Raw genomic sequence first — 15,853 nt, 5'->3', positions numbered from 1 at the left:
AAATTCTCCGTTAACAGTACAAAAAACCTGCTGAGCGTGTGGTTCCGACTAAGTATCATCTGGGAGAATACCCAGGACACCTTCATATTGGAATAGAACACGTTTGCGTGGAGGATCCCATTCTTGAAGGTGTTCACAGAAAAACACGATTTTTTTCTTTTGTTATTCTAACTGTATTATCATGTATCTCTTACATTCGTTTTTTAATCTCCTTTCTTTCCTTAGCCGTGAAGATCCCTGCTAAGAAAACTGTTGTCGAAGCGTCGCCCAGTGCTGCTAAGAAGCCTTCGACAAAGGTACAAAACTTTTCTCTTCTTATTTATTCTATTCCCTTTTTCAAAAACTAACTGGCTTTGGTCTGCATGACTAGGTAAGTCAAAAACCCCCAACAATCCAAAAGAGAAAGAGTGAAGAGGAGAGAGAAGAGGATAAAGTCCCTAATGAAGAGTCTAGTGACGAATCTCCAGAGTTAATCCCTCCCCCTCAGAAAAAGAAGAAACTCACGAAGGTCTCTTCCCAAAGATCCATCGTTAAACCAACTAGGAAGGATTCTGCCAGTACTCCTCCTGCTAAGCCTCAGTCGAAAGACACGGAGAGTGGGAAATCCAGCTTTAATACTGAGATTCCTGAGGTAATTTTTATTTCGACAGCATATATTCACCTTTCCTGCATCTTTTCTTCTAACTCTTAGAATTATTTTCAGGAACAAGTGGCTGTCGAAAGAACTCCTGAGAAAATTCTGGAGGAAACAGCCCCAGAAGAAAATCCTGCATCTTTTCATGACATGCAAACTGTAGCAGAATTCGACACTACAGTGGGTGAAGCTTCTGAAGATGAATCTCCTCCTCATCCAGGATTAAATGTTGCACCTCAGGGTGATGACATTGACATGGAGGCTGGGGCCGAAGATGATCCTGAAGACGAAGCTGCCAAAGATGGGGACAACCAGTCGAAGCATACAGAGGCTAAGCGTACTTCAGAGCGAAACACTCCACCTGCTCCTGACCAGACCCAAGGGAGTAGCAAATCAACTGGTTCGACTAGTTTCTCTCGCGAGGAGCTTGAAAATCTCAAAGTGCAGAGACCCTTGGAGTATCTGAAGACCATGCTTAGCGCCCGTTTTAATTTTCAAGATTCTTCACAGAGCAGTTCGACTACTTCTGGGGCCACTTTTGAAACACCATCGCTTGGCAGCATCTTGACCAAAATTAAAACGAAAATCCTTGATGTTGATTTGTTCAAAATTTTGGAAGAGAACTCCCTTGCTCACCTTGAACTTAAGAAGATTTTGAAGCAAGTGAATGTCTTGGAAGCTTCTGCTGAGGTTGGGAGTTTTGTGATGGAGCTGATGACCCTCATTGACTTGGCCACTGCAGATCTTATTCGTCAAAGAGATCTTACCACTCAAATCTCCTCAAAGTCTGAAGCTCAAACTGCTGAATGGGATGCTGTTTCGACTTCGACTGACAAAGTTTCAAAGTTGCAACAGCTTTCTGAAACTTATATCATAGAAGTTGCTGTTTGTGATGACAATATCCAAAAATGGGAGAAACAGATAGCAGCACTTCAAGAAAAGATCTCTCAAGAGAAGAAACGTAAGGCATCCATACAGCAACCCAAGCAGAGCGAGATTGACGAAGAGTTGAGGGTGGGCATTCGACATGCTGAGAAGGCCCAGCAACTTAGTCAAGAGATTGAGACTCTCTCTACTCACAAAAGTCTTTGTGATCACCGACTCCAGTTTCAGAGGCAGAAATTCGCCACTTTGAAGGAAACTTTTGCTAGTATTAATTCGTAGTCGAATTGATTTAACAGTTCTCAGCCCTTTGAGGCTTTCTTTGTAATGACTTTAATGCCATTTTTATTTGGCAAATCTTATCACAGTTATGTTTGCAGTTATTCTATTATTATTTTTACTTCCTGCAATATTGGCTTATATTTTTTCAAATACTTGCCATTTATCCTTAGGATTCTCTCATCCTTTCCTATTTCTTCTATCTCATACGCGCCATTTGAAAATATTTTCAAAATCTGGAAAGGTCCTTCCCACTTAGGAGACCACTTTCCCATTAACTTATCTTTTCGATCCATAGGAAGGATTACTTTCCACACAAGGTCACCAATTAAGAAGGTCTTGAATTTTACTCTCTTATTGTAAAACTTTTCGACTCTTTCTTTTTGTCTTCTTATTAGATCTAGCGCACGTAGTCTTTCTTCGTCTAGATCAACCAATTCATCCATCATCATATTCCAATATATATCTGATGTGATTTCATGATGCCTTTGTACTCTGACTGACTGCAAATATATTTCGACTGGTAAAACTGCATCATGTCCGTAAGTCAACTTAAATGGAGTCGAATTCGTTGCTTCTTTAGGAGACGTTCGACAAGCCCATAAAATTTGATCTAAAGTCTTATGCCAATTTCTAGGTTTTTTTTCCTACATGCTTCTTGATCAGATTTATCACCACTTTGTTGGCTGCTTCAACCTGCCCATTGGCTTGAGCATAGTAACGTGTCGAAGTAAGGAGTTTAAAACCTGTTTCTTGTGCAAATTTCTGCATGTTTCTACCAGTGAACACAGATCCTTGATCTGTTGTTATTATTTCAGGTATCCCAAATCTGTAAATTATGTATTTTTGGATAAAGTCTATGACTGCTTCTTGATCCACATTTACCAATGGTATAGCTTCAATCCATTTAGTGAAATAGTCTATCCCAACCAAAATGTACCTTTGTCCTTTTGAAGAGGCTGGTCGAATTTCCCCAATCAAGTCTAAAGCCCATCCTCTAAATGGCCAAGGCTTTATAATTGAATGCAGCTCACTTGCAGGAACATGAGGTATGCCTGCATGTATTTGACACTCCTGACATCCTTTTGCAAATTCGACACAGTCCTTTAGCATTGTTGGCCAATACATTCCTTGTCGAAATAATAACCACTTCATTTTGTGACCTGCTTGGTGTGCGCCACACGCCCCATTGTGTACATTCGACAAGGCTATGTAGGCTTCGTCTTCACCTAAGCATTTCAACAAGACTCCTTCTGCAGTCTTTTTGAACAATTCATTTCCCAAAAGTACATAACTCAAAGCTCTGTATTTTATCCTTCTTTCTGCTTTCTGATTTGGGTCTTGTAGATAATTCTTGATAGGCTTTCTCCAATCTGTAATTCCTGAATCATCTATGTTGAATATCTCAAAGTTTTCTTCGTCACTGTATCCTAATCTTATTGACTCCAGATCTGATGGGGACAACTTGGTGGATACGACTCTTCCTCTGACTTCAATGGCTTCTTCTAACTTTTCCTTCGACACTTTATATCCAGATGCTAGTTGAGCAAGATCGTTCGCTTCTTGATTCTCCAACCTGGGAATGTGCCTGAAGACCACATTGTCGAACTCCTTGAGAAGTCTATTGGCTATTACAAAGTACATGATTAAATTTTCTTTCACGCACTTATACTCTTTCGTCAACTGCTTTATCACCAGTTCAGAATCACCCATTATTTCGACTCTCGTTGCCCCCAATTTCAACAAGATTTCAAGTCCAGCGATCAAAGCTTCATATTCTGCTTCATTATTTGAACACAGACTTTCAACTTTGTACTTGAATTTTGTTGGAATTCTGTCAGGAGAAATAATCAACACCCCCACGCCCGTTCCATTTTTATGACTAGAACCGTCGAAATACAGTTTCCAAGGTTCTAATTCGACGTATTCCACATCTTCGTCTATAGAATGGTCGGCTATGAAATCAGCGACCACTTGCCCTTTCACAGCTTTTAAAGGCAGATATTTCAAGGAGTATTCTGTTAAAGCTAAAGCCCATTTTCCAATTCGACTATGTAAAATAGATTTAGATAACATATACTTTATTACGTCGAAATGGGAGGAAATATATACATCAACAGGTTTTATATAATGCTTCAATTTCATACAAGAGAAATATACACATAGGCATAACTTTTCTATAATACTATATCTAGTTTCAGCATCATTCAGGACTCTACTGAGATAATAAATGGCTCTTTCGACGCCATTCTCGTCTTCTTGACACAACATACTTCCTAATGTTTTGTCTGATGCCGAAATGTACAATCTCATACTTCTTTTTCTGCAAGGAGACATCAGGATTGGGGGATTAGCCAGGTATTCCTTGATTTTGTCGAAAGCCGCTTGCTGTTCTTGCCCCCATGCGAAGTCTTCCTTCTTTAGTCGAAGTAGAGGAGAGAAAGCTTGTGTCTTCCCACTGAGGTTGGAGATGAATCTTCTGAGAAAGTTGATTTTCCCTAGCAGAGACTGCAACCCCTTTTTGGTTGATGGCGCTTTCGCTTTCATTATGGCCTTGGCTTTATTTTCGTTTATTTCGATCCCCTTCTTGTGGACCACAAACCTAAGAAATCACCTGCCTGCACACCAAAAGCACATTTAAGTGGGTTCATTTTCAAACCAAACTTCCTCATCCTTTCAAAGGATTGTCGAAGATGATCTATATGACTTTTCCCTCAAACAGACTTAATCACAATGTCGTCAATATACACTTGCATGAAAGTTTCGATAAAGTCATGAAAGATGGAATTCATAGCGCGTTGGTAAGTTGCTCCAGCGTTCTTTAAACCAAAAGGCATTACTACCCATTCGTACGTTCCCATTGCTCCAGGACAACGGAAAGCCGTTTTAGGAACATCTTCTTCAGCGATAAAAATTTGGTTATAGCCAGAGTATCCGTCTAACATACTTAAGTACTCATGGCCGGCTGCCGAATCTATGAGCATTTCTGCCACTGGCATAGGATATTCATCCTTTGGGGTAGCCGAGTTTAAGTCTCGAAAATCAATGAAAACCCTAAGTTTGCCATTTTTCTTAATTACTGGAACAATATTTGCAATCCATTCGACATACCTGGTTGTGCGGATGAACTTGCATTTTAGAAGTCTTTCGACCTCTTCTTTTATTTTCGACAGGATTTCTGGTGCGAAGCGTCTCGGAGTCTGCTTTACTGGCTTCTTTCCTTCCATTATCGGCAACTACATTTCGACCAAACTTCTGTCAAGACCAGGCATCTCGTCATAATCCCATGCGAAACAGTCTTTGAACTCTTTCAGCAATTGGACTATTTCGACCTTGAACTGGGGGTCCATTTTTGCGCTTATGTAGGTTGGTCTATTCTCTGCCCCCACCCCTAAGTTTATTTCTTCTAATGGATCCTGCGCCACCATCTTCTCGTTAGTTGACACTGGATCTTTTTTGAACCCTAGAGGTTCGTCGTCATAAATGGCGTCAAGCTTTTGGTGTTGCCATTCGCCCATTTGGTTGTTATCGTGATCTTCTGCAACGTCTCCTTGGGGACATTGTTTGTTGGAGTTTTCTTTGCTGGCTTCGACAGCCATGTATTTTACTTCAGCCTCAAGGGCCTCTTTGAGTTTGTTTTTGGCTATGTAAGCCGTAATCTTTTCGAGCGCTGATTGTTCACTCGTCATCGTCAAATTCGCTTCCCCATCCTGTTGGCGCTATGTGAGTAGTTCCCCACATATAGGTTTCGCCAATCACTTCTTTATCCCACTGGAAACCATGCGTAGGATGAAGGTACATGGAGCAGTAGGCATTGTCTGTCGCCTTTAAATCGAATTCGGCTGGACTGCATGGAGGTATGTGAGCCAGGTTTTTGTCGAAGCTTTGGCTGTTGATATTGTTTATCTCTGACATGAAGTAGCTTTGATCTGCCTCAATGTTTTCGACGATCCCGTCTGGCCTCCATATGGCTATTCGCTGATGCATCGAAGAGGGTACGACTCCTACACCATGAATCCATTCTCTTCCAAGCAGTAGGTTGTAGTTGGCCTTTGAAGCGATGACTATGAACATTGTTGGCCTTGTTATGGTTCCAACAGTTAAGTTCACTTGGATGACGCCCATAGTTGTTCCTACTTTTCCTTCATAATTCGACAGCACCATATTGTGAGGTTTCGCGTCTGAATCGTCTTTTCCAATCTTCTTCAGCATGTAATGGGGCATCAAATTCACTGCTGCTCCCCCATCCACCAGTATCTTATTCACACCGATATTCTCCACCTTTCCTTTTATGAACAAAGGTTTCAAATGCGCTTTCATGGAGTCGTCTGGTCTTTCGAAGAAAGCATTCTGCTCTTCGACGCACCCGTTATTCATCACGTAGTAACAGACGGGCCTGTGTGCCATTGTTTCCTCTTCCATCTCGTCTTCTTCGTCTTCGACCTCCATGACTCTATCATAGTCTCTAGGGAGAACAAAGACCACGTTGCAGATCACGTTGAAGGATGATTCTGAGTCAGAGTTGAAACTGTCAGTTACTTCGTCATCTTCCTGGTTCTTCGCCTTCGACGCCACTGATTCGACAGCGCTGCCAGGATTGATCTAGAGGGGGTCTCTTTTCTGTTCCTTGTCTGACGATTGTTGCTAGATTCTACTTCGTCTTTTCCATTCATGTTCTTTTTTGCCACCTCTATTTCTGCCCTCTTCTGCCTCTGAAACCTCCTCCATTGGGATCTAGACATGGGGTTTTTGCCTTTGTAATTCTCTGAAGGATATGGTCTTGGCTTGTGTTTTTCCATTTCCTTCCTGCCTTCCATCGACGCGCCTCTCTGAACCTCAAACTTTCCCCATTTTTTCTGCCCCTGGGCGTCTCTAATGGGTTGAACCCATTTGTCGTCCGTTGCTTTGTTAGATGGTTTATAGGTGTTTTGGCGTCTTTCTCCGTGCCTCCACTAGTGGTGATCACTTCTCCTTGGGTCATATCTCACTGTTCCCCAATTCTCTTTCCTCTTGGCTTTATCCACTGCTTCGAGGTTGGTTGCTGCCTTCCTGTCGAAGATTGCACTGCAGCGTGGGCACAACATCACTTCGGTTTTCATCCTTTGTCACCTCTTGATGAATTCTATTAAGTTTTCCTCCTCTTTAGGATACGTCAGCCTTTGGTACTCTTTTCGACGACGATCTTCGCCCACTTCGGCCTGGTCCTTCTGAGATATTTCCACCATATTTACCCCAACATTTCGTTCGTCGGCGATGCTTAACTCGTTCATCTTTCTAATGAGTCTCTCTTCTTCGCCTTCGACGCCTTTTGGTGTTTGGTCGAACTCTTTCTCTGGGCAGCAGCACCAAGACATGGTCCTGGGACCATGTTTGCAACAGCATTTGTTCCAATTTCTTCTGGGGTCTTCCATTGTCCTACGCAGAATCCCACTGACCACGGGCTTCGAAGGACCGTTAGCGGCTTCCGCTTTGATTTTTGTGACTTCTTTACTGAAAGGCCCCATAGTGTTGACGCAGTTGGCGACATCACCTTTCTTCGTTCGGTCAGAATCAAGGCCTTCAGCAGCCTCGTTTTCAATAATGAGGTCTTCAGTAAACTTCTCTTTCGTATTAGGGGAATGCTCAATTGCCTCGACTGTTTCTTCACTGTTGTCTGGAGAAGCATCTCCCCAACCGCTTGGTTGGATTGTGTTGATGTCGATCTGAGAGCTTGCCGGCGCATTGTACTTCACAAGATAGTCATACTTCCCACTTGGCTGTCCCAAACGGTCCCATTTCCCCTCTTATCGAAACTTCACATCTTCGACAGTATTGTCACCGTCCTTCTTGTCGAAACCTTCAGTAGTTTCCATTCTTTTCTGGTTGTCGAAGCCTTTAGTAACTTCAACTTCGTTCTGGCTTGCGAGATCATTAGCAATCTCGACCATGTTGATATTTGTGTCGAAACTTCCAGGGGCCTCCACTATTTCCAAATTGCCATCAGGAGCAACTTCGGCCTCCACCATGTTCACGATGGATGGTTCAGCGTAGTGGGCTTCGACTGCCTGCATGGGATTCGAATCGATCCTCATATGTTGTTTTGGTTTGTCACCAAACTTCAGTCTTCCGTCACGGATAGCATTTTGAACGAGATCCCTGAAAAGGAAACAACGAGACGTTTTATGGCCCAGAAAATTATGGTATTTACAAAAACCTCTCTTTTTCTGTTGTTCCATAGGCGGTTCTTTAGCGCCTGGCGGTTTTATTAATTGACCATCTTTAACCAACAGATCGAAGATTTCGTCACATTTGGTAATGTCGAACGTATAAGTCCTTTTGGGGAACTTATCGTTGGTTTCGATTGGGTTTCCGTTCGACGGAGTTAGCACTTTGCACGAATAAGGTGGGCCTTGCTTTAGTTCTGCTAGGTCAATCTCTTGTTCGTCGAAGTTACTTGGTTCGTTTTCATCGTACTCATCATCTTGGCGAACCCCTACGTAGGCCACCCTTTCTTTTTTATTCTTATTTGCTCTGAATTTTTCGTCCCTTAACCTTTCGACCTGTCTCACTCTATCTGCTAATTGTGCCATATCCCTCAGATACTGGGTATCTAGTTTCTTCCTTATAGAATAATCTAGTCCCCCTACGGCCATTTCGACCAACTCATGTTCTGGCACCGGGGTGAAACATCTAGCCTTTAGCAATCTGAACCTATTTAAATAATCATCTATTGGTTCTGAGTGTTTTCTCTTAACACTGGCTAATTCTTTCAGACTTATTTTTGTTTGTCCCATGTAGAATTGTTCATGGAACAACCTTTCTAATTGAGTCCACGTGTATACTGAATTTGCAGGCAAAGATGTAAACCAAGTAAACGCGTTTTTTGTTAAGAAACTAGGGAAATATTTTATTTTCAAATTTTCATTATGGGCTATTTCCCCTGCCTCGATCAGATAACGTGCCACATGTTCTATGGTGGACTCACTAGTGTCCCCTGAGAACTTTGTGAACTTATGGACTTTCCACCTTGGTGGCAGTTCTTCTTGCAGAATATATTCCGATAGTGGGGATGCGTAACTAGGCCTTTGTAATCCCATGTTCATCCCATTTTGTGTCATTATCGTTTCGACCATGGCTACCAGATTGTTTTCGACAGGCGGATTATTATACCATATCCGTTGTTGCAATACAGCATCCGCGTCTTGGCCTCTCTGGATTACTATCCTTCTAGGCTCTTGTGGAATAGGGATTTCGGCACGAGGCTGTTCGACTACATCCTCTTGGTTTCTGACGTTTGTTTGAGGATTGTCTGACGGTATTTGGTTTATCGTAGGCTCTTCCTGGGCCACTACCACTGGGTTATGAACCACTTGTTCCCTGTGTCGAGTTTGAGGGACTCCAAAAAAGTCAGCAATGCGCGCCATTTGCGCTGCCAACAATTGGTTTGTTTGGGTGGTGTTTTGTATTAGGGGATTAAACACCGCTCCCATTTGTTGTGTCAACATTTAGACCATATCATGATTACTCTCGTCCATTTGTTGTCTAATTACCTGCACAGAATTATTTGTTATCGGCGGCACATAAAGTGGTTGTTGATTTAGTCTACTCGTGTTTCCGCCATATCCTGACCCCTGTAAGGGTGAAGACATATTGGCCATCGAATCAGAATATATTAACGGGGAATTGTGTAAATTTGCCATTACCGAAGTTGGCATTCCAAAGGGTTGTTCCCTACCAGGCGGAGACATGGTGAAATTTGTTACAAAAGGCCTAGAAGTGTTTCCCATAGGAGGGGGTGTCCCAACGGGCATTTGTTGTGCCCTGAAGGATAAACTAGGCGCGTTTTGCGATATTGAAACCGCTGACATTGACCCTGTTGACGAAGGTACAGCCTCTGACACAGGGACTGATCCTATATTGCCTTCTGTCGAAGGGACAGGGTTGGATACTGGGATGGATTCGTTTGGATTATTTGGCTGGTTCGCCATTTTCCTTACTCTTGTTCTTTTTGGTATTTCTACGTCGGATACGGCTAATTTACCGCTTCTCAGTCTCATACAACGAAGAACAAACTTTGACTAATGATTATCTAAGTTTCTAGATTTCTGCACTGTCCCACTGGGCGTGCCAATTTGTTCGCTGTGAATTTTGGCGAACAACCTCTGGTTTACCAAAACTTGTAGAATTGGGTTACTTGCAGGATCAACCACACAAATCCTAGGACATGTGCAGATCTAAATGACTTTGAAGATATATAGAACAACTTTTGTATCTTTTATTTTGGTTCTCTAAGTGTTTTACGTCGAAAGATGTTGATTAAAACGTTTAAACAGATGTAAATTTAACAAGATAAAGTAAATGGCAGGAAATAACTGACGAAATGTAAAGTGTCGAAAGAAGAAAATGTAGAAAGACAATTGACTAGAAAAATATAAAGGGATTTTGTAAAGAAACTTTAAACTTTATAAAATAAACTTTGAAAGAATTGGTGTTTGTTTACACGTACATGTTCCAAATATGACTCTTTTCTCTCACACGGGTACTTTGAGTGTTTTCAGGAATTTTGTACAAGTAAATTCTCACTAATTCTTTTTCCGATAACAACTACCCTATTTATATACAAATAACATAACTGTTACTAACGACCAAATCTTAAAACTGTGACACATGGCTTTCCTCCTTTCGCCAGATGCTTCCACGCGTCTTCTGCCAAACGTCACAACTCTTTCGAATTTGAAATTTACAGTTTACGTCGAACTGTCGTCTTTCTTCAGGCTTTGTCGAATTGTCGAAATACTACAACATCCTCCATGTCTGTCAAAGTGCCTTCCCATCTGCAGATACCTTGTCGAAATGTCGAAGCTTCAATTTTGTCGAAGTGTCGAACAACACTTATCAACCAAACCGTTTATCCCATGTCATCATCTGTCGAAAGGACCATTCTGCATATCAAATCCCATGGCGTCGAAAACGCATGTATACACTATGATATACTGAAAATCGGAAAATTGTGAAGTTCGAGTACCGTTTACCCTCCATTGACAATGAATGAAAAATACGATTCACTATGCTTGAAGTGAAGACAAATGACGATTTAAAGATTATCTGGAGTACCTTTTACCATTACTCAACAAAGATCAACCAGAGATATTATAAGGATGTTGTAATTCAAAGATCAACCAGAGATATACAAATGAAGTGAATGTGACGATTCAAAGATCAAACAGAGATATTATAAGGATGTTGCAACGTCCTAAACTACATGTTTTTAATGACATGTATTTTATGCAAGGTTTATTTTGATGTTAATTTATGTTGGTTTTTCATTTTGTATGTTTCTATTTTAAACTAACAACATATTCCGAAGATGTATATCTGAAAGACTCACATACTGAGGGATAACCAAAGTACATTTTCGAATCAAATTTCTGAATATACAAAGATACGTTTTTGAACTAAATTTAAATACAACAAAGGTTTCTTAACAAACTCTGCTAAGTTATGTGTGAAAAAATCAGGTTAGAAGATATATTTCCAATCGGTAGAAACATTTGAATCTTTTCATTCACAATAGCAGGGGAGAACACAAGAGCCTACTTTGTTTCCCAAAAGAAAAACTCAATTTTTATTAGTATCATTAATAATTAATTAATGGTCCGCGTAAAATAACAAGTGGTTTGAAAAAGAAAAAAATATCACGAAAAACGAAGCTTCTCGGATGCCGGCGTAATAATAAAAAACGAGTAGACAAAATATAGAAACACAATAAAGGTACATAATTTCATAACAGCCAAATTATATATTTCCACGTGTCCTCCCGTAACCTAAAAATCCAACAACCACGGTACATTTATCAAAATCACCCTTCCTATCTATCTACAACAAACCAAGAACTTCACCCACCACATAATCTAAACGCTTCATAGAGACGAAAACTTCTTTGCATACCGAATCTCTCCCAAACTTTTCCATTTTCTCTTTCATTTCTTTCATCTCAGGTGAAAATCTTGTACTCTTTGATTTTATGTTTTCTGCAAATAAAGAAACTCTTGTTTGGAATTATTATACTTTTTTTCTGTATTTTTGTGAATTGTTTTGTTGATTGTTGATTATGTTCGGTTTAATCGGTTTATTATTCGGGGATCTAACTCTATATCATAATATTTCATAGGATTGAAGATGATTAGACTTTTTTAATTTTTTGTTTGGTTAGGTTGAATAATTTTTATATACTTATTTTTTTTGTTTATTTTGATTTTATGATTCTATGCTTGAATTTGAGTGTTGTTGTTTAAAGATTTGAAGTTTTTGTTTTAGATCTGAATATGAGTATGGTAAAATTGAAGGTCAACGGTTATTTTTTTTATGGATCTGTTGATGATGATGTTGTTGATGATGTTGTTGTAGTTTTTGATGATGATGTTGTTGTTGTGGCTAATTTACTATTGACTTGTGGATTTTCATTAGGGTTTTGAGTTTCAGTTTTTAAGAAAAACCAAACTGAATTGAAATAAACTGCTGAGAATATGGTATCATAAACCGCACCTAACTTGTTTTAATTTTATGACAATAACCAACTCTTTAGCACCGACTCCTCTAAAAAAATGTGTTGGTGTTTGATTACGTTTAATATATTCATCTTGTCAAATTATAATTGGTGTCGACGTGTCAGTGTTTGTGTAGTGTTTCCGGTGTTCGTGCTTCATATATTGGATCGAAGTTTTAAATTGCGGCTGCAGATGCGGTTGCGGCCACTGCGGATGCAGTTATTGCGGCTATTGCGGTTATAGCGATGCGGATTGCGGTCGTTGCGTGAATTTATATTTCGTGAATTTATATTTATGAACATAAAATATTATATTTTATTATTTATTATACATTTCCCGCGTCTTCCATTTTCTCTCTAAATTTTGATATATATCTCAAACAATTCGTCATCATTTTGAATATCACTAATCCTTTTAAAAGATACCTTAAATCTATGATATAAATAGAAAGGAAGCTAGACCAAATAATTTTTGCGAGCATTGCATAATCTTTTGCGGGTTGATGCGGTCTGATGCGGCCGTTGCGGTGTTATGATGCGGTCGTAGCGGCGTTATGATGCGGTTTTTATTGTGATTTGCAATCACACCGCAATTGCGGCTTGATGCGGATGCAGACACGGCCGCGGCCGCAATAATCACACCGCAATTGCGGCTTGATGCGGATGCAGACACGGCCGCGGCCGCAATAATCACACCGCAATTGCGGCTTGATGCGGATGCGGACACAGCCGCATCGCAATTTTGGGGCCACATCATGTGATGCGGTCCGTAATTTAAAACCATGAATTGGATTTTTGTTTGGAAATGAAATTTAGCATGTACAACTATCAATTTGGTTTGGGTAGGTTTTCTTGTGTATTTGAATTTTATTGAAACCGAGTTAAAGAACTATTTTATGAGTTTGGTTTTTGATATGTTGATTTGTAGTTATAACTTGAGCTTGTTGCTCTCAGATTTCATTGGAAACTGCATTTTGTCATGATTTCCTATAATCTGCGGGGGTTTCCTGAATTTTGCAATTATAAGATATCTTACCTTCGAATTTTTCCGATGCAGTAAATGAGTCGTTCACAGGATCCACATTCGTCCCGATCTTTCTCCCTGTTTGGAAATCCTTTCCGGATGAAGTCACATAAAGGGTCACATAAAGGTTCTCTAACATCTCCTCAGTTACTTGCAGTACTACAAGGTTTCGAGGCAACATTAGTAGAGAGGCTAAGGAAGCTTATGCCTAAAAGCAAGGATGAAATCCTCAGCTTGTCTTGGATGACCTCGGCTATGAGTTCACTTTGTGAATCCCATAATGACATACGAACCCTTACAGCGGATCTTGAGCTGCCCGTGAGTGTTTGGGATGACAAATGGGTTGATGTCTACTTTGACATAAGTACAAAGTTACTAGACATTTGCAACGCATTTAGTTCTGAGCTTTCACGTCTGAATCAAGGCAATCTCCCGCTTAAGTGTGCCCTGCACATTTTAGAACCAGCCTCATCAAAGTCGTTTTCTCGGGCCTGTTCTTTGCTCGACGATTGGAGGCGTCACATTAATACTAAGAACCCTAGAATTGAGAAATGTAGCACCATTTTAGATGGTCTCGTAGGATCACTTGATCTTCCTAAGGTTAAAAATTCTGCCAAAGGTAAGGTTTTGATGCAAGCTATGTACGGAGTCAAGGTGGAGACTGTATTTGTTTGCAGCGTGTTTTCGGCAGCATTCTCTGGCACTTCAAAGAAGTTGTTAGACTTGGATGTGCCCGACATGCATTCATGGGCTCCAGCTTTCAAAACCTTACAGAATCTTGTAAATTCGGAAATTAGAGTTAGGTTTTCCAGTGGGAAATTTTCTGTATTGAACGAGTTGGAAGCGGTCAATACTGTTGTGCAGGAATTATATCCATCTATCCAAGGCGGTGTAAATACTGAAGGCAAAGTTGAGCAAGAATCACATCTGAAGACTGTTGAGGAACTAGGCGCGGCTGCAGAGGAGCTTTCCCAAGGTATGGATCTTCTTGCAAAGGGAGTGGATGGTTTCTTCCAAGCAGTTTTGACTAGCCGTGATACTTTGCTATCATCTCTGAGGTTCGATAAAACTGTAAATGATCGTGTGGTTGGCGGCCGCAACATAGGTCAGCAAGTAGTCTACTGATTATACAATAGTCTAACTATGGGGTTTTCTGTTTGTATTCATAGTATTTGGTTCTATTTGGTTTGTTATATTTAAGGGTAGCTTGGGTGGTAGATTTTCTGGTTTTAGAATGGTTGAGCTTAAATGTATATGTGTGAGTGGGGTGTTCTATGTGATGTCGAACAATATAAAAAATATGAAAGTTCTATTATATGCGTAAAGAGTGAAGAGCTTTGTTACTTAATTATAGTCATATGATGTTCCTCAGCATTAGATTACGAATGTATAATATTGTTTAAGTATAAATTTTTAGGTGTTTAAAAAATACCTCAATTTAATTAAGAAGTTCCTTAACATTATGAAATAAGCAAACAGTTGAGCAAATTCTAGAAAATAAACATAAACATCTTAACATGTGGTTGTTCGAAAATGTCTTTGGACGAATAACACAGTAATGCACACCAAACATATTAAAAATGAATACATCACTTTGTTGCGTGTAGTCTTTATTTTATGATCATACCATCGTATTCCCAAAACCTATAAAAATCTCCTTTTTTCAATAGAGTCTTGCACTTTAAAACCACATTGTTCTGTTTTTTTACGTCTAATTGAGCAAAAAGAAACTAAAATTTAAAATAATATTCATTGTTTGTAAGAATTTGATTTAGCTGGTTTAATATTAAGGTAATGTACATGTGGTTTCGGAAGTTTAATTTGGGATTATTTTTATCTTGAATTTATATTTAATTATGTTTATATTGATTGTAGTAATGGTGCATTATAATGTTATAAATATATGAAAGTTGAAGCGGGATGACACGGTTCAAGAAAATGTGAGTGGTCTTTTAAGTTGCGCGAGTATCTTATGACAAATAATACATACAATTTAATGTGGTTTGTGGTATATATGTTTTCATGATTTGTGTTATAAGTTAGTAGGGAATTCCAATGCATGCCACTTTGATTCTAAAGCAAAGGATCTTATTTTTTGACGTGAGATTGAACACGGTGCAATTCAAAAATATACTTGTAATTTTGAAGCGATAAAGACCTCATAATGTCTCAAATATTAAGTATGCAATGTCCGTGCTCGAAACAACAAGGCGATAAGAGGTCCAAAAATTGAAATGCAACGAATGTTGAAGCTTTTGGATTATGATCATTAAGTATCTAGGTACAGAGTGTGCGATGATGGATAAACCATTCGAGATATATTTTGGACTCATTCCGATTCCATGAAGTTGTTCAACATATTTTTCATTGTACTCACAATTGATTCAACATATAAGCCCAACAAGTACATGCTTCAACTTCTGAAAATTGTTGGTGTTACTTCTACGGATATGATTTTTTCAATTGACTTTGCATTTTTGAAAAGTGAAAAAGAGAACAATGTTACTTG

At 39.6% G+C, this 15,853-nt stretch overlaps 1 protein-coding gene across 2 annotated transcripts; it reads left to right on the top strand.

The window, feature by feature from the left end:
• The first annotated feature begins 11,603 nt into the window (after positions 1–11,603).
• Positions 11,604–14,669, top strand: LOC127075989 (protein BPS1, chloroplastic). Of its 2 annotated transcripts, XM_051017538.1 has the most exons (3): positions 11,636–11,772; positions 12,447–12,578; positions 13,378–14,669. In XM_051017538.1, exon 3 carries the CDS (start codon positions 13,381–13,383, stop codon positions 14,467–14,469), a length of 1,089 nt encoding a protein of 362 aa, XP_050873495.1. In that variant the 5' UTR covers positions 11,636–11,772; positions 12,447–12,578; positions 13,378–13,380; the 3' UTR covers positions 14,470–14,669. The 2 variants fall into 2 exon arrangements, with proteins under 2 accessions (XP_050873494.1, XP_050873495.1); XM_051017537.1 differs by lacking the exon at positions 12,447–12,578 and having other exon boundaries at positions 11,604–11,772.
• The last annotated feature ends 1,184 nt before the right edge of the window (positions 14,670–15,853 follow it).

The sequence above is a fragment of the Lathyrus oleraceus genome, chromosome 4 (assembly GCF_024323335.1).
Source record: "Lathyrus oleraceus cultivar Zhongwan6 chromosome 4, CAAS_Psat_ZW6_1.0, whole genome shotgun sequence".
Classification (NCBI taxonomy): Eukaryota; Viridiplantae; Streptophyta; class Magnoliopsida; order Fabales; family Fabaceae; genus Lathyrus; species Lathyrus oleraceus.
The sequence above is the reverse complement of the archived record's forward strand: the minus strand, read 5'-3'. Positions and strand labels throughout refer to the sequence as shown.

Excerpts from the sequence above, each read along its gene's own strand:
- LOC127075989 (XM_051017537.1), top strand. The coding sequence starts at position 13,381 with ATGAGTCGTTCACAGGATCCACATTCGTCCCGATCTTTCTCCCTGTTT.